Here is a 20348-nt window from a genome sequence, read left to right on the forward strand (position 1 = left end):
GAGTATCTTCTATTTGTGTTGTTAGATCTTCATTATCTTCCAACTTCAATGTGGATATGACATTTGGTTCTATCAGAATGATGCTTCTCCTTGACATCTAAATTCAATAAATCTCCTGTAATCCACCTGTGGGTTCTGACCCAGTCTTTGGATGCTTTAAACTGGTCTAAAGTAAAGCCCTCATATTTTAAAGCGTCGTAGATCACTGTCACTTGTCATCTAAATGAGAGGTTCAGCCTTGAGGTGCCTTCATATCTCCCTCATCCTGAGCTCTGGGTCGGCACATGCTTTTCCCTCATCAAGGCTGAACGTATGTTTGTGTTACCTCAGCACTTTTTGACCCAGTAGCATTCACACACCTTCACCATATAAACCCCACTCAGGATCATCTCAGTACCAATCACCCATCTACTCATCCTCTCAACTGGTGAAGAACAGTAAGAGCATCGTACAATGTCTGCTGCCAAGTGTCTGCTCTCTCTGATGGTGGTACTTGTGGCTGCAGGGTGTGCGGTCCATGCACATGACAGGATTAAGATATGCGGGCGAGAACTCATACGTCTGGCCGTCTCATCCTGTGGAAACCCTCGACTTAGAAGAAGCCTCTCGGACATAGAGCTACAGCAGCATCATTTCACTTGTAAGTTTATATCCTGCTTGTTGCTGTTCAAGTCAAGGTTCTAATAGTTTTGGATTTTTCATTATAGTTTAGTTTTATTTAGTTCTGACTTTTTTTTTCTCTCTAATTCAGTTAGTTTTAATTCGTTTTTAGAGCAGGTTTGGTAGTTTTTATTAGTTTTCAGTTTTTTTCTTCTTTCTGCTTAGTTTTAGTTTAGTTTTAGTATTCATTTTAGTTGCGTCAAATCTTTTCTCTTCTTCTCCGTCGTATTCAAATAAATCCCAGACAGGACTCTGCTACTTTCTCCCAACTTTAGTCTCCATGTTTCCAGGTAGAGTGGAGACCAGAAGACGACTCTAAACCGCAAGTGAAGAGAAGTTATTGACCGAAGTGTCGTACGGTGCCGCTGGCTAAAATTGCTAGAGCAAAATAAATCGATATCATATCAATCCGACACTGACAAAGACGAAAACGAAGGGAATTTTATCCATAATTTTTTATCCGTTTCAGTTAGTTTTGTAAGCACACGATACAGTTTCAGTTAGTTATCATTTTTTTTCTTTTAATTATAGTATTTATTTATTTTAGTTAACGAAAGTGTTTTTTCAATTCTAGTTTTCGTCATTTCATTAGTTTTCGTTAACGATCCTAACCTTGGTTCAAGTGTCTTATTTATGTTTTTGTGTAATCCTAATAAGAATATATGATTAAATTAAGATAAAAAAAGTTAGAAATGCTATATATGTAAAAATTTAGACTTTTTTCCACATTTTCAGGGGGGATTTGGGTTTAATGCTAATGCTAATGGTAGGTACTGTGTGTATAGGATGGGTAAAATGTTGATACTAAATAAAACTATTGAACGTCAACCTGTAACCTTTAACCCTCAGCTTTTCTTTCTTTTTCATCTCCACTGCACAGGGGACCACAGCACCTCCATGAAAGAGCAGGTTGCTTCAGAGATGATCCACATCCCTTCAGAGTATGATGAGGATGATTTCGTCTCCTTGGCCGCTCATTGGTTTCCCATGTCTTCTCGCATGAGACGCTCTGCTGCGAAAATATCTGATATTTGCTGCGAGAAAGGATGCAGCCTTCAAGAGCTGATCCAGTTTTGCTAGATGTGTCTGTCTTGTAGCGACAAATGCATTGAAGATTTTAGTTCCTCACAGGATCATGATCTGCACTTCAAGTTTGTTCAAGACACCAACATGTCCAATTTTCACTCTTGTATGCTACTCATAGGTATTTGATCTGATTCAACTATTTGTTTAGAGCCTTAAACGTGGACTAAATCCTAATGACAGTTATTGTTTACAATTAATAGTTACTTCATCATATTTGATTTGCCAGAAGTTCAACTATAATTCTATAGTTTGTGCTAATAATTACATTTTCTTAATAATTACAATTGCCTGGTCATATTTTTGGTGTGCATAGCTAACACTGCTGCTTCATTTTTCACTGGCTATGACTTGAAAAAAGCAATACTTAGGCAATTATACTATGAGGCTAATGATTTACATTTATTTTAAAGAACCTGTTTGTTCAACCAGTGATTCCAGCAAAACCCATTCAAATACAGTTGAGAAGCTTGACTTACTATTTCATTTGTTCTGTTAAACCTAATCACATGTACTGTAACATGTACTTTAACAGTAAACCATAATAAAGCTTTTAATGATGATGCTATGACATATGGTTAATGTTTCCATGTAGAAAAAGTGCTGAGGTTAATGTTAATGATAATGCCAGAATTTATTTGAGCCCATAAACACTTGTAGGTTTTTCATTCAGATAGTTTTAAGAATATGATGTTTGATATCATACAGGATCTATGTATATAAAATCCACATTTATGTATCTGTGAGGACTTTCTCAAGATATAAACCTTTTTTTTATTCATTTTTGATTTTATTACACAGAGAGGTGCTATCAAAATATTTGGATCTTTTCTGTTTTAGTTTTATTTTGATATATATTATTCATATAATCCTTGCAAATATCAAAACTCAATAATGCTGAATTGAACATGAACAATAAATATAGACACAACTAGAATCAAATAGCAAAACAAAAAGAAAAACCATTTTCCTACTAACAAATTCAAATAAACTGAAAATGGTTCAAATGTAATACAATAATTAAGTTTGTACTGATGGTGGGGGTTAGCATTTACAGTCCAGCATGTTTCTACAGAAGGACTGGTTATTTTTTCAGTTTTATAGTAAATGTCATCTGGTGTTAATGTGTGCCAGAGTCACCTTTTCAGTCAAACTGGTCAAAACATAATCATTAAGGGACTTCAGTAGTTCAATAGTTGTTAAAATCATCCTGTTTTATTGTATTCCACTAATCTAATCTCATTTTTCCAGTGTATGTTTGCTAATATCCTCTCGACTAAAAATCCAGAACGACTGACTATAGGTGACCACAATAGGAGAGGATGGGTGGGGGTATTTATGTGGGTGTATTCTACAACCTCACCACTAGATGTCATTAACCTTGTAAAGCCTGAACCATTAAATCATTGACAGAAAATTCTAATTCTCTGAAACTGGAGCCTTTACTGGTCCTTCTGAACAATAAAAAAACAACAACATTTTTTTCAAATATCAATTTCCATGTATGACTTTCAATTTTGTATCATATTTGATGCATCAAGATAAGATAAGATAAGATAAGATATGCCTTTATTAATGCTGGTTTATGCTTGCCGCACGAACATGACGTGCGGATAATAGATGCGGGGAGTTGGCACGAGAGTATGCGTGGTGCTTTTATACTCCCGGCGGCTCCGCGCAGCGTCTATTCCCAAACTGTAGGGGGCAGTGTGCCACAAACGCACGTCTATTACAGAGAAGAAGAAAAGTTTCCTGTTTTCACATAGTTATCAATAAACTTACCTTCTCCAGAGGGAAATTTGTGTCTGTTTCCCTGTGTTTAATAAAATTCCAGAGCCAGCTCAACTCTCTCAGAATCTGTGGGATGTTCGGGCTCCCCCCTGGGTCTCCACTTCTCCCTTTGGTGGTCTTTTTTGCCTTCACATATCTATGTTTTTCCAGGTTTTTTTTGCCCATTCCTCCTCTTTGCCAACTGTAGCTGCAATTTCCATCCATGAATTGTTCACCACACAGCTGTGGTGGTGGTCCCGGTGTGAGGAATCACATAAGTGCCTGTACTTCTGCACTTCTACCACCAGGAGCTCCTGAATGTCGGCCATGTTGTCCGCACGTCTCTTACAAATTTTCTGAGGTGCGCGAAGCGGAAAGTTTCCACTTGAGATGAGCCGTGCGAAGGGGCGTGGCTGTGAAAATGACATCAATTGACGGCCTGAAGCCGCGTGGAGCTCGCTGATGTGGTAAGCATAAAACAGCCTTTAGTCCCACATGGGGAAATTCCAGGTTTACAGCAGCAAAGTACAAGCACACAAGAGCAAAGAAGTGCAAAATCAAGATAAACACAATCAAGAAAGCCATATACACTATTTACAGCTGTGCACATGCTGATCATGCCACAGGTTTATTGCACGGTTTACTGTACGGTTTACTGTACGATTATTGCACAGAATTTTTGGAGCAGTTCTTGTTGTGGAGCCTGACAGCTGCAGGAAGTAAAGACCTGAGATACCGCTCCTTCACACACCTGGGGTTTCTCATCCTGTCACTGATGGAGCTCCTTAGTGCAGGCCTCAGTGCTCAAATATCATTCATTCATTCATTCATTCATTCATTCATTCATTCACTTTGTGAACCTGCTTTATCCTCACTAGGGTCATGGGGGTCACTTGGAGCCTATTCCAGCTACTTATGGGTGAGGGGGGGTTCAACCTGGACATGTTTCCAGTTCATCGCAGGGCTGACATTTAGAGACAAAGAGTCACTCTCACATTCACACCTATGGGCAATTTAGATTAACCAAATTAACCTATCAGTGCATGTCTTTGGATGTAGTAATATTATTATTTTTAAGCAAATAAAAACATAATATAACACAAGCACGTCTAAATTGGAAATTCCTTTTCAAAATTGGCAAAGTTCTGTCTCCTTCCTCATTAATGACAGACTTGTAATGTCACTAGAAAGGCCTCTGGTGAACAAACACCCCCCTCCCAGTGGATTATCCGTGTATTGCATGTATCAAATTATATACATCAGCTTTTTCAAGAAAAAAATATCCCACTGATTAGGGATGGGAATCATTAAGAATTTAATGATTCCGATTCCATTAACGATATTGCTTATCGATCCAATTCCTTATCGGTTCTCTTATTGATTCTCATTGGGTGAGGGAATAAAAAAGTACAAACGGGTGTGTTTGCATCAACTGTCTTTTATAGGCTATTTCCATCTCTGCACAGAAAATATAACATATACAGTATGTACAAATAATAATAACAGTTGACGCCGGCCCGGTTTGGGGGAGGGTGCAGTGAAAGTGAAACTAAAGACACTTTACTAATTCCTCTATTGCCACATTTCTACTACGTGGAACTGGTTCGACTCGGCTCGGCTTGTCTCCTGTTGTTGTGCACCTCATTTCCTTTCCCTTCTTACCTTCGGAAGCTTGTATTTGAGGAGTTACGACGTTTGTGGCCCACACCGGAACCGGAACCAGCCCGGCGTTCACTCTGCCGCTACATTCACAAGCGCCGCTGAGTATCAGATACGTGACATTCCTGTGAATGAGTCACATGCTGTGAACAAATGTTTGAGCATATTAAAGGGATTCCACCCTTTTGAAGACATGGAAGCTTTGCCTGTGTTCCAAGTAAGTGGACCTGGTGTCGTCTTCTTAGACCGTTTCTGCCTCAACGCCATGTTGGCTACATTCTGACCAAAACAGTGCAGCGAACGTGTGACGTCATCGCGCATGCGCAATGAAGGTAGAATCGATAAGCAGAATCGTTAAGCAGGCAGGCAAACGATTCCAAGGAATCGAGCTACTGGGAACCGGTTCTCAAAAAAGAACCAGTTCTCGATTCCCATCCCTAAAACTGATCATGTAGAGGGCTTCAAAACTCATGTATCAAATATGATACGTTTGGTGTTATAGGGTTTAATGTCACACACTGAGCCTTTAAACTAAACAACATGTTTGAGTGGAACTCATACGAGGACGAACACACACAGATCCTGTAATATATGAGCGTGAGTGTAGTTTAGAACAGTGTTTACTCTGATCAGACTGAGGCTATTCAGCGCCATAATGACAGAAATAATCTGTGTAACCCGGCTGGCATCTCATACTGAGGAGTGTTTAATTCTCTCAATGGATAATCGAATGTGGTGCTGATTATCTGCCACTCTGTACTGCTGCCTTCACTAAATGCCTCTAATAGCAAATGAAATCAGCCTAGTGAATGATTGGTTAATTGGTTTTATTTGTGAAGAGATGGATTGTGGTATATGTGCAATCGTTTTTCTGTACTGAGTTATTGCAGAAAATAGCAGGAGATGCATCATCAAATTTAGATTAATATTTAAGCAGATAATTTTATCCACAAGTACTCAGAGACAGCAATTTAATAATTTGTTTTAATATCTGATACTCAGTTTAGATCTCTAATATTTTAAGCATTTAATTCTTAGTTGAATGAATAATAGACAAACATTACAAAATTTACATTTGGGTATGAAGTAAATCTAAAATAGCAGCTTCTTATATCATTTCCACCCACTCTAACGATCAACATCATACAGTATATGGCAGGGGTGTCAAACTCATTTTAGTTCAGGGGCCACATTCACCCCAATATGAGCTCAAGTGGGCAGTGACCAGTAAAATAATACCAGTGAAATAAATAAAATGACATTATGATAATGTTTACATCTACAACGTTTCCTTAAAAATCTGAATAATGTGAACAACTTGAAATGTCTTAAGAAAAACATGTGCAGTTTTAGCAATATTCTGCATCAGTTTATCATTTACATATGTTTGTTACAACTTACATTACAATTACAAATACACAAAACATTTAGTAACAGGTAGAATATTGATTAAAATGGCATTTACTTTATTCAAGACATTTCACGTTGTTCATATTTATTCAGGTTATTCACATTTTTTGTGAATGGATAGTTTTTTAATATGAACATTTTCATGTAATTTCACTTTTTTACACAAAAAAAGATAAAATCCGCAAGTGTCATTATTTATAGGTTATTATGATAGTGTTTTTCTGGTCTGACTGAATTGAGATCTAACTGACTTATACAGGGTGACCCAAAAAAATGGGAATTTTTGAAGTGCGTATTGGCAGACATGAGCAAGTGGCAGCACTGCGAGACAGTGACCTTGAGCAAGTAAACACACCCCCATTTTAGTAACCACTGGAGGCTGTGCGAGAATTGTTCGGTAACCGTGTGATCTCAAGATTCGGTAACGTTCCCTGGCCCCCTAGATCGCCAGATTTGTCCGTTTGTGATTTTTCCTTGTGGGGCTATCTCAAGAGTAAAGTGTACACGACTCGACCAAGAACTGTGGATGAGTTAAAAGAGAGAATTCAGGATGAAATTCACAGTATCCCAGCTGAGATGTTGCAGCGGTCAATGAGGAATCTCAACAGCAGATTTCAAGAATGCATTCGTACAGGAGGACGCCATCTACAGGAAGTAATTTAAAAAAATGAAAATTCCATCATTGTTTCTTAAATGGCATGTTTTAAGGTTTCATTTACTATGAATAAAATATTTTTTTTCCATCACTCTTGGTTTTATTGGATTGTTAAAAAGTTCCCGCTTTTTTTGTCACCCTGTATTTGCGCATGGAACCTGAAATAAAATGATTTTTACACTGTTGATTGTTAATATCTTAAGTGTAATTTTTGCATTTCACAAATTCATTCTACGGGCCAGATTGGACCCTTTGGCGGGCCAGATTTGGCACCCGGGCCACATGTTTGACACCTGTGGTATATGGAGACAGAAAGTCACAGTAGTTAATGGATTATGGAAAAAAACAAACAAAAAAAAAACATATCTCTTGGCTTAAACAGAGCAGCTTTTTTAAGCAAATATTGCGGAAAATTAGCAACTACCAAGAAGTGCATTACATTTCTCCTTGAATTTAGACCAGATTCAGTCCTGATATAATATTTGCAATCTCATCTACAGCTGTAGTGTAACTGATTTGGTTTTGAGAACAATATACAGATACAGAGATGCACTTGAAATGAATGGAACATCATTAGACTATGGTGTGAAAATAAAATAGTACCAAAAAAAAAAAAAGTGTTAAAAATAGCACAATAAGAAAAAAAAAAAAAAAAAAGAATAATCAGACTACGGTGCAAAAATTAAATTGCATTAAAAAGTATTTTTAAAAAAATACAGTGAAAGAAGGAATGAATGATCAGACTGCAATGTTAAGAATTGAATAACGCTAAAAAAAAAAAAATACTGTTAAAAAGTGTTAAAAAAAATAAGATAAAAAGAAAGATGAATCATGAGACTATGGTGTTAAAAAATAGTGTTAAAAATAAAATACTGTGAAAAAACTAAAACGATAGAAAGAATGAATAATTGGACAATGGTGTTAAACATAAAATAGTGTTCAAATAGTTATAAATGCAATAAAAAGAAAGAAAGATTGATCATTAGACTATGGTGTTAAAATAAAATAGTTTGTAAGGTTATTAACAATTATATCAGAAAATATTAACGTTAATAATTTTACATGTACATCACACTGTCACTGTTACTATCAGAGACAATGTCAGTGTGTCTTAATGCAGAGTTTGAATCTACAGTTATGCTTCTATTTCTATAATTCTATATTTCTACATCAAAAAGTATCAATACTTTATCTCAGCAGCCTTTTGCTTGCTTCTTGTGAGTCTGTTTCCTGTTTTATTTTGTCAGTTTCCCTCCTCTTGTGTCCTCATCTGTCTTTTCAGCCTTGTCGTTTACCTCGTCCGACCCCTTCTCTCAGTTTTTCACGCTGTACCTCCTTGGTTCCTTGCCTTGACTCCTCATCCCTCTCCATAATGAGAGCAGAGGAGTCGAGAGGAGCCGACAACATGAGCCATCCTTGTCTCTGAGCTGTCATTTTCAATAGATGTTAGTTAAATATGCATGTACGTACCAGCTGTCTGTCATGTAGTTCCATTTAGGTTGTGTTTTATGATCCGACAGATGAATGTTTTAACTTTTAACTGTCAGATACCAAGAAATAAGTCACAATCAGGTGTAATTATCATCTAATTCAGGAGTTTCTCTATTTTATCTGGTTCATTTAAAGCACAGGTGTCAAACATGTGGCCCGGGGGCCAAAACCGGCCCGCCAAAGGGTCCAATCCGGCCCCTGGAATGAATTTGTGAAATACAGAAATTACACTGAAGATATTAACAATCAAGGATGTTAGAATCATTTTAGGTCAGTTCAATCTCAAGTGGGTCAGAACTAGTAAAATGCTATCATAATAACCTATGAATAATGAAAACTACAAATTTTTATCTTTGTTGCAGTGTAAAAAAAATGTAAAATTACACAAAATGTTTACATTTACAGACTAGCCTTTTACAAAAAAAAAAAAGTGAATAACCTGAAATTTCTTAAGAAAAGTGTGTGGAATTGTACCAATATTCTGCCTGTTACTGAATGTTTTGAGTATTTGTAGATCCACTGTGATCTGTAAGTTATAATGCATATGTATAAATGATAAACGAAGGCGTAATATTGTTAAAATGGCACTTCATTTTCTTTAGAATTTTCAGGTTCATGTTTGTTCATGTTATGTTCAAGTACGGTTTGTAGATATAAACATTTTCATTACAGAGTTTGACTTTTATCACTCAAAAACATAGAAAAAAACTTTGGAGTTGACATTATTTATAAGTTCTTATCCTATTATTTATATTATTTTGCTGGTCTGGCCCTCTTTAGATCAGATTAGGCTGTATGTGGCCCCTGAACTAAAATGAGTTTGACACCCCTGATTTAAAGCAAATTTTTTGCAAATACTACACTATTAAAAAAAAATCTGTAATTTAACAGAATTTTCACTGTTTATTTTACAGATTTTTCCTGTATTTTCAAGATACAGGAAATTATCAATAAAATGACAAAAATGGACTGTGATTTTACATGTCAAATGTAAAATAACATGAAAAAACTGTAACTATGAATAACCATAACATTTCCATTTTTTAAAAGAATTTTTTTTCTTTTTTCACAGAAAAATACAGTTAAAATACATTACAAAATACATTCATTCATTCATTCATTCATTCAGTCAGTCAGTCACAACATTGCATAATGTTACATAATGTACATGTTTTTTTATTTAACACAAATAAGTCTGATCACATATTTAATCATTTAAAACCACTAATACAATATAAAATAGAGGAAAACTTTATTTACTATACTTTATATTTTATTTACACTATTCACTACCTTATTTATTACTTCATTATGTTTCAGTCCTCCTCTTGCTGCGGTTTCTGTAATCTTAAATGTTGCTCATCTGATTGCCCAAAAGACTTGCATCCTTGACCCTCAGTCCATGAAGTCCATTTAAGGAAACTGAGACAACTTTCAAGATGTCACACTGAAAATGATACCTGGGTCACAAACAAGCATCGAAGAGTTTATGTGGAGAAATTAGGAGCCTCCTGTGGTTCCCTCAGGTAATTTCCAGTGTCCTATCCACTCCTATCCCACCAGTTTTCACCATGCACATCCTCTCTGTGTTTTTGGACTCAGCCACCTTTTGGATTTCAACCACCTTTGTAGCTTTAGTTTTTAGTTTTTCAGTGCGAGTCTGCGTCTATACACTACCAGTTAAAAGTTTGGATGCACCTTCTCATTTAAATGGCATGAGATGGACCACAGATGGCCAACAAGTGCTTAATATCACTTGGAACTCCTTCAAGACTGTTGGAAAACATTTCAGGTGACTACCTCATGAAGCTCATCCAGAGAATGCCAAGAATATGCAAAGCATTAATAAAAGCAAAATGTGGCTATTTGGAAGAATCTAAAATATAAACCATGCTTTGAGTTATGTCACACTTTTTTTTATCTACATAATTCCATATGTGTTCATTTATAGTTTGGATGCCTTCGGTGAGAATCTACAATGGAAATAGTCATGAAAATGAAGAAAAACCAGGTGAGTCCAAACTTATTTTTTTTAACTCATATTTTATTGTTACATTTTAGAAATTTTACAACACAAACAATTAGAACATAGTGTCAGTTGTCGTCCTATATATTGTCCATTTTTTCCATCAGTCTTCATAAGTTGCTTGCTGTAGTCTTATGATATACGTAAGTCTCTCCATGTTGTGAATTTCTTCCACAATGTCTCTCCAATTATTTAGGGTAGGGGGGTCCTCTTTGCATCATTTTCATGTGATGGCTTTTTTAATCAAATATTCAAAAATTCATCCTGACTTGGTATGTCTTTTCCTGTTAAATGACTCAAATATAACACAGAACATGTCCTTGGTAGTTCGTATCCCAGTATTTTGACAAGTTCTTCACTGATATTATTCCAACATTGGGATAATTTTGTGCACCACCAAAAACACATGCACATGACCCACATCCTTCTCATCGCACACCCTCCAACAGGGCTGAGGTAATGATAATAAAGCCTACTGGATCTTTGGTGTTATAAAAAAAAAATCTCATTATGTTTTTCCAACAAAATATTTTCCAATTTCTGGAATTAGATGTAGTCACTTGAGTTTCACATATTTCATACCATGTATCATCACTTAATTCTACCAACAGTTCTTTTTTCCATTTATCTCTAATATACAGATTTGAAGTTTTCCTGTTCGACACCAATCCCTGATACAGTTTGGATATCACTTTTCCTCCTTTGTTCTTATATGCTTTACCTACAGTTTCAGTGATCTGGTTAATTTTACCTGGGAGGTCTGGTTTTATCTCTTTATGATAATGGTCTCTGATCTGAAGGTACATAAAGAAGTCACAATGTTCAAAGTCAAAGTCCTGTTGTAAGTTTTGAAAGTTAATAATTTCCCCCTTTTTGATAAAAACATTTAATATATTTAGACCCTTATTTGCCCACTCTGAGTCCAAACTTTTGACTGGTAGTGTATCTGCATTGTGAAAGGAATTAAACTGTGCCTTAATACAATAAACCAGTGTTTTTCAACCTTGGGGTCGGGACGCCACGTGGGGTCACCTGAAATTTCTAGTAATTGATAAAAAACTAGAAGCACTCGGAGAGCGCAGACCTCTGCCAAGGCTGATCAGTGACGCCCCCCGTGGGCCCCCCCACCCCCGATCACCACCAAAATTTAATCATTTCTTTCTCATCCCATTTCCAACAAACCCTGAAAATTTCATCCAAATCTGTCCATAACTTTTTGAGTTATGTTGCACACTAACGGACAGACAAACAAACAAACAAACAAACAGACAGACAAACAACAAACAAACAAACCCTGGCAAAAACATAACCTCCTTGGCGGAGGTAATAAAAATACAAAACTTGCTGATAAAAAAATATGTGGTGAGTTGAGAGGGACAATCACAATACGTAAAAAACATGGCAAACTCTGAAGCTGAAACTGAAGCACTGTGGTACTGTTTAGCTATCAAGTGTTCATTGTGGCTGGTTTAACATGTGTTATTAAGATGAGTTCTTGTTTGTTCAGTATTAATTATCAGCCTTGTAAATCCAAGCTGGACTGACTGTACATATCCTGATCAAGGAAGTTAAAATTCTCACTTTGTGCAGTAATCTACACATGGCTTTTCTGCCTCTGTCCATAATAATACACATTATATAGACTAAATGTCATCTAAAATTAACATTTATTTACAACGTAGTATAGCAAACTATTACATGATCAAAAAAATAAAAAAAAAAAAGGTTGGGAACCACTGCAATAAACTGACCACGGGCCAAGGTTATTATCGTTAACGAAAACTAACAAAATGGTGAAAACTAGAATTGAAAAAAGCATTTTCGTTAACTGAAATAAATAAAAACTATAATTAAAAGAAAAAAACAATAACTAACTAAAACTGTATTTTGTACTTATAAAACTAACTAAAACGTATAAAAATTATGGCAAAAATTCCCTTCGTTTTTGTTTTTGTCAATGGCAGATTGATATGAAATTGATTTATTTCACTCCATCAGTTTTAGCTGTTGGCACCATATTGTATTTCACCGTCTGTCACCTGGTTTAGAATCGTCTTCTGGTTCCCACTGTACCTGGAAATATGGAGACTAAAGCAGCAGAGTCCCGTATGGGATTTATGTGAATACGACGGCAAAGAAGAGAAAAGATATGAAAAAACTAAAACTAAACTAAAACTAAGCATTTAGAGAAAAACAAAAACTAATAAAACTAGCAAACCTGCACTAAAAACAAATTAAAACTAACTGAATTAGAGGAAAAAAGTCAAAACTAAATAAAGCTAAACTATAATGAAAAATCCAAAACTATTAGAACATTGCCACGGGCTCAAAATATAGTTAAAATTACAACTCTATAATATCATAAATAACATCTGCACTGATATGTAATCTTTTATAACCCATAAGAGTGTTTTTTTTTTTCTTTATTATAGTATGTGTATTAAGTGTTATACACAGTTAAAGGTGGTTGTACTCATGAGTAAATGACAACTTTATTAGGAGAAGCATAAGTATGCAGAAATGGAAATAGATCTAAGTAGGTTAAAGAGGCAAAAGGTAGATATCAGGGAAACAAGAAGAGAGCAGGAAGTAATTTGACAGAAAGGCTTGGTGCAGTGTCTCATGTTAACCAGCAGAGAGTGACAGATATCTGAGTTTTACCGACACGCACCAGTGAACAGCTGAACCCACCTGTCTCCAATGAAGGTTGAGTCTTCAAACTCAGGGGTGTCGCTTTTAAAAATTCCCATGTTACTGTATCGTGTTGAGGCGTTTCAGCTGCTTTTCTGCCACATTTCATCTCCTGCTGTGATGTTTAGTCTCTCCAAGCTCATTACAGTGAAATGCTCAATCAGCTCGAGTGATCTTTTATCTCCTTGTCACAAGAGGAGAAATCTGATCAGAGGATACTTCTAGGCCTCAGCCCATCATTACTGAGTGCCAACAGGAGAAGACAAACCAAGGCTGCATGGAGCCTCTTTGATGGCTTCCTGTTCATGCCTTTTTTTTTTTTTTTATCAAATGCAAAGCTAAAAAAACAAAAAAAAAAAAATAAAAAAAAAAAAATCAGAGCTTGTGTGTTTGCTTGTGCTGTTCTATCTCTTTGTGTCTAGTTTCAGTGAGCATGAAAAGCAGCAGGACAGAACAGCACCTCCACTGAGTGCCAGCAGAGGAGCTACACTACTCATGAACACTCAAACACAAACACATGGGCACACATGCGCATGGATGCCAGGCAGCAGAGTGCGGTGGACTGGGTGGGTGTCAATTTGCATGCAAATGAAATGGCTCTCAATGCTCTTGTTTCTAACAGTAAAAGTGTCAGGGCTAAAGATGCTATATTTGGTGTATGGTTCATGTTCATGTGTGCACTGTCCGTGTGTCTGCGTTAGATTTCTGTGCGTGTACTCTGCATAATGGCATATGTGTGGGTGTACAAGACCAGGAAACCCATTTGAGTCCTTGTGTTTACTTATAAATGACAGCACTTTTCTTTCTTTCCATTGTATTTGTGTTTATGCCTTTGCAGTGGTGGAAAAAGCATTTTGATTACTTACTCAGGCAAAAATACTAATACCGCAAAATACGACAACAAAAAAAGTACTGTATTCAAAAGTAAAAGTGGTAAAACTTTATTTGAAGGTCTAGTTTATAATGCATTAAGCGCACATTCATTAGACATTATAATGCATTTATAATGCATTTTAAAAGCCATTACAACAGTTTATGATCATGTACAACAACTTATACCAAGGTTAATGAAGTATTGTAAGTGTAGGCATAATGTATCATAAATTCAGCTTTCGTAATGTTTTATACATCCATACCAAAGCAGTGTGAAGGAATTTATTTTTTTAGGTGGAGAACTTTTGTTAGGTTTTTTCACTGGTCCCTATACCCATCTATTTTAGGGATTTCATATTTATTAAAAAAAAAAAAAGTATGTGTTTGAATTAACACAGATTTAGAGCTGCCACATTATTTTTTATTTATGTATAAAGCAACATGTAACACTTCTATTTACTGTCTGTGTTCTTTTAATGTTTTGTTTTTGCAAAATATAGTTATTAAGAACACTTTCATGTATAATGTTTGACTTACACTTTACTTAGAGCCAGCAGATACTGCTCATACGTCATCATACTTGTGTTATAATATCATACAATTGATAATGTGTTCTGTAACCCAGGACTTGAGATTCTTCCTTCAAACACTGTTGTCACTTTGGTATGGATGTATAAAACATAATGAAAGCTGAATTTATAAAACATTATGCATATACTTATAATACTTTATTAATCTTGGTATAAGTTCTTGTACATGATCATAAACTGTTGTAATGACTTTTATAATGCACTATAAATGCATTATAATGTCTTATGAATGTGCACTTAATGCATTATAAACTAGACCTTCAAGTAAAGTGTCACCGTAAAAGTATTACCTGCAATATATACTCAAGTTAATGCAGGTGAGAGCTCGACCCATAAAGACTTAACCCTTTCATACATGAATTATAAGAAACTTCATCAAGATTTTTTTTCCTGAGTGTTTTTATTCCTCTTTAGGCATGAAAAAACAATGTGATTGATTTTTTTTATGAACCTATTTTTTATGGAGTTACAAAAATGTCCACTCAGCTGAACAACGTGCGTTTAATTTTTGAAGCTCAGAAACATGCATTTACTGAGATACTGTGTGAAAACTATGAAATAAAAGTATTTTTAACCTCCTGAGACCCAGCAATGCATTTTTGTCCTCTGTAGGAGACAAAAGTTTCAGTTTTACTTAAAAATGCTGTCCATTGTAAAGGACATTCCATAAAAAAAAAAAAAAAGAATAAATAAAAATAATTTCAAAAAATGTACCTGAAGAAAAAAAACAAACAAAACAAAACAAAAACTATTGCATTATGCAGTTTCCAAAACAAAAACTATTGCATTATGCAGTTTCCAATCAAGACAATTGTTTAATGGGAAAAAGCCAAAATTTTCACTTTCCTGGGTCTCAGGAGGTTAATGCTGCTAATCTGATGTTTTCTCACATTTGAACATACTATAATACTAGTTATTACTCACTCCGATAATATGCAAAAAAAGAAAAAAAAAAAATTGTGAAAACAAACAAACAAACAAACAAACTGTTAATTACAATCTAATAACAATTAGCAACTGATTTAGATAAAAAAAACTGAAAGTTACAGTAATGGTATGATTTGCAGTGCATTGGATGATGCATAAATGTCCACTGTGTTGGTTGATATGAAATTAAAACGACAAAATCCATGAATATACAAAAGAACAGCTGTAGAATAACTGTCCACTGTAGTGACCAGTATGCATGAAAGGGTTAAACAGGCATTAGCAACCAAAACCATCTACTGGTCCAAAATGTTTAATAATTTCTGAACTACTATACCTGTGTAAATATTTGGTGTAAAATGCAGTTCATCATCTTTTCATGGTCATCTGATATAACCCATCATCTTCTACAACAGTGTTTTTCAACCTTGAGGTCGAGACCCCACATGGGGAATTTATTTTAAGACCATTTTCCATAGTTTTCTTGATAATAATCAAAGTTACTTAAAAGTGGGGTGCGAGATGTTTTGTTGGAGCATTTTTTACTATATTGCTTAAAATCCCCTTCACACCCCGATTACAACCAATTTATTAAATGCTCTAACACAAAAATAAAAAAAATGTAGTCGCCTGTGGAACAGACAGGACTGAAAAAACACCATCCAATCATTTTAAGCACCCAATCGAAATGACTGAACGGTGATATGTTTATCAAACTCAACTGCCATTTGTCCCTCCCCCATCTGCGTGTACCCCTAATCGGGATGTGAAGGGGATTTTAAGCAATATAGTGAAAAAATGCTCCAGGAAAACATCTCGCACCCCACTTTTAAGTTCTTACATCAATATCTATGGCATTGTACTGACAAAAACAGTGCTTTTAGGCATTCCATGTTTTCTTTTGTGTCTGTTTTAGTCACATGATTTGCACAGGAGTTAGTACTTGATTGCATAACCATTGTTTTTGATGAATTTTGATGGTCTAATAATTTTTTCCACAACTGTTAATATAAAATGGTTCCCGTCAGTGTTTTACTATCATATGAGAAGTTTTTGGATTCATTTTACGGCTGTGGATGTTCCATTTTGCTGCTGTTCATTTAATCCAAATTGTATACTATTGGATCTACAGTTTAATCTACAGAATTACATTGTATTTTATAAGATCATCATATGTTTGAAATGTCTCCGTCCAGTGAGAATCACAGAACTCTAAAAATTTTCCATGAGCTCAGAAAAACTGGCCTCTTTTCAGCTTTGTCATAATGTATTTCCCAGACAATCCAAGAGAGATTTAAAGGTTTATTTAGCTTAAGAAGGATCAGAATTTTTCCAACTCAAAAAAGAAACACTTAAGCCTTCAGTTTATCAGAAATATTCAGTATCATTACATTTGGTTTTCACTGGACAGGAAGGGGATGGAATATAGACATAATATGGAAGGTAACTAAAGCTGTCAGACAAATGAAATGGAGCAAATGTGCAATATTTACCTCTGAAATGTAGTAGTACTTGAGTATTTTAATAAAAGCAGTTACATTTAACCAGCACATGTTGGTGTGAGAGAATGAGGACAGTGATGGACACATCTGGTCATGTGTGTCCATCACTGTCAGCGCTCCAGGCAGATTTCTACATAACATAAACTGTCACGTATTACGTCAAAGAAACCTCCAATCACAGGCAGTTTGTTTTGTCTTTCATGAGGCAGAAATTCACCCGTTTCAGTCTGAATACCTGGAGGTGATGTGTAAGCTACATGCTGGTAATACTCATGTCTATATGACATGTGTACCGTAAATAAAACGGTTACTTGAAGCTATTGAAACAAACACAGTTTAATCTGGAGCCTCAGTGTGGGTCACTTTCAGTCAAATGTATTTCATATGAGTTTGTCAACATGTGCTATATACTGTACAATAAGAACAGTAACTGTAGCTGTGCTAATAGACATAGACATAGATATATACATACACATAGATATAAATATAGACATATATATATATAAATATAAATAAATAAATAAATAAATAAATAAATAAGGCCAAAATACAAAACCTCCTATCTGAAAAAAAATCCCTTTTTCAGGGAACAAAAAAAAAAAACATGGATCCTGGAGGATTCTGTTGGGTTTCTGTAAATTGGCTTAGAGTCTGGTTTTGACCAACTTTATATGTAAAGTGTCATGAGATAACTTTTGTTATGATTTGGCGCTATATAAATAAAATTTGATTGATGGTTTAGTTTTATTATAGTATGGTCTTTGTTGTTGTCAGGTGACCTTCATGTCATAAGAAAGGGCAGGATTATCTTGCAGATAAACTGAAAATGTGGAGTCATCCTTGTTCTCACCATTTAATGTGAAAACTCAAAATCTAAAAATTTGCAGATAGGAGGTTTTGTTTTTTGGCCATCGAACATATACATACACGTAGACTTATACATATACATAGATATAGATATAGATATAGATATAGATATAGATATAGATATAGATATAGATATAGATATAGATATAGATATACAGGGTGTCCCATAAGTCTCCATACATAGGAAACATTTCTTGACATAAACCATTTTTCTTTATATAATATGCTCTATATGACTGCCATTTTGTCGGGAACACATTTCAATGCGTGCCCTCCACTGCTGAAGAACTATAAAGAAGAAATATAAAGAAATACATGTTAGAACCATATGTATTATGTCTCCTATGTATGGAGACTCATGGGACACCCTGTAGATATAGATATAGGGTCATTCCATCCCAAATCAACCAGATTTCAGAGAGCGCTGTTATACTGTTAAAAATGCCATTTACACCTATATTTGTACACAATTTGAAGAAAATATAGTCATGCAATAAAAAAAAATATTAAAAATAGAACCAGTTCTATCCTGAAGCTAAAATTTTGTGCACAACATCTTGAAACATATATGAAGACATGTTAAAAATTTCAAAATTTTCATTAACTGGCCACATGGTTATTTGGGTGCTCAAATAAAGAGTATTTTTGTGACAAACTGAAATCAACCCATTTTATTCATTGCCTCACAGCAACACTTTTCATTCAAATGTAATCTTTTTGCAGTATATTGTTGCATCTTGACCATAAGAATCCATGCAAAAAACATTAGGTCTCTACATTCATCCATTATGGCACAGTGCAAGCCTGAAGAGAGGACATTTGGAAGAATTAGCCTTTTCGCCTGATTTCAAGGCTTCATGGACCAAACATGAAGGCACCTACAATTATGTTGATGCAAAATATGGTCTTTTCAGGGGGATTTCACCCCAGACAGTAAGTTTCAGCAGTGTGGCTTGAATACCTAATTTTGGATATGTTCGTTTATCTGGTAGGTGAACAAGTGTGAATTTTTTCAGAATTTTCTGAGGGTGTCATGTGGGGACCATTGGTTGAATTGCCATGGAATGACCCCATAGACATAGATTACACTGATCAACAACAAATTTATTGTTTAAGTTTTTTGAGCTGATTTAGGATCATTTTGGTGTGCTGAATCCAAAAATCACATTAATTTTGCTCAATCAGGTCAACTGAACTATGCTACATATTGGCTTTTTAACATTTTTGCTTACATTTATGGGCATTTTCACATCATATGATACAAAATTCTCTCATATTTCTTGCAATAAACGAGTTCTGAAGATTTTACTTTTGCCAATTTATGATTAATGTTTTTTTTAATATTACAGGTGAATGAAATGGCTTGACTAGAAGATCTTGCAAAAATAAGCCTGACGTATTCTGCTACATCTGCGGTGAATACACCATTGTACCTAACAGGAATACTGTTAGAAAATGATTTTTTTTCTCTTAAAACCTATTTTGGGTGAGAACTATATAAAAAAATCAACTGATAACGTCACAAAAATGTAATAAGTTTTGTGAGAAGATTAAATTTTTCAAAATCAAATTAGCAAAAAAACTTGACCTGATTGAGAAAAACAGATGTCATTTTTGGATTTAGCGGTGCAAAATGGTCCTAATTCAGTTGAAAAAATCTAGACAACTTGCAAAAAACATTTTTTTGTAACCCAGTGTTATACATACACATACACATACACATACACGCATACACATAGATATAGACATACACATACACATAGATAAAGATGTACATATAGACATAGACTATACATAGACACACACATAGATATAGACATAGACATAGAGATCTCTATATCACACAGCCAATCTTTGAGCTTTGTTTCGCATCTACACCTAACACAATGCGTATTTTTCTATATATTTTTCCATTGTAAACTGGACTATGTAGCTAACACACCCCTAATCCCATCCCCTCCCCCGATGAAACTTTGTTATCCTTCAATCTACACCATCCACCATCTCTCCTACTGTGACGTGACGGATCTGTCTTTTCTCTGCGTGACAACGTTTAGACGAGCTGACCAGCAGTGACAGCTTCAGGAGCGTCGTGTGATTAGAAGATCCCAGGGGAAGAGGGAGAGGAAGATGAAGCTACCAAA

At 35.2% G+C, this 20348-nt stretch overlaps 1 protein-coding gene across 1 annotated transcript; it reads left to right on the forward strand.

The window, feature by feature from the left end:
- The first annotated feature begins 453 nt into the window (after positions 1-453).
- Positions 454-1789, forward strand: insl3 (insulin-like 3 (Leydig cell)). Its single transcript, XM_030159772.1, has 2 exons — positions 454-640; positions 1541-1789. The coding sequence occupies exons 1-2, from the start codon at positions 454-456 to the stop codon at positions 1738-1740; spliced, it is 387 nt and encodes a 128-aa protein (XP_030015632.1). The 3' UTR covers positions 1741-1789.
- Positions 1790-20348: the final 18559 nt, after the last annotated feature.

The sequence above is a fragment of the Sphaeramia orbicularis genome, chromosome 17 (genome assembly GCF_902148855.1).
Source record: "Sphaeramia orbicularis chromosome 17, fSphaOr1.1, whole genome shotgun sequence".
NCBI lineage: Eukaryota > Metazoa > Chordata > Actinopteri > Kurtiformes > Apogonidae > Sphaeramia > Sphaeramia orbicularis.

Bases quoted from the DNA above. Each gene is read 5' to 3' on its own strand.
- insl3 (XM_030159772.1), top strand. From the start codon at position 454: ATGTCTGCTGCCAAGTGTCTGCTCTCTCTGATGGTGGTACTTGTGGCT. The intron at 641-1,540 runs GTAAGTTTATAT...TCCACTGCACAG, and splicing joins ACAGCAGCATCATTTCACTT to GGGACCACAGCACCTCCATG.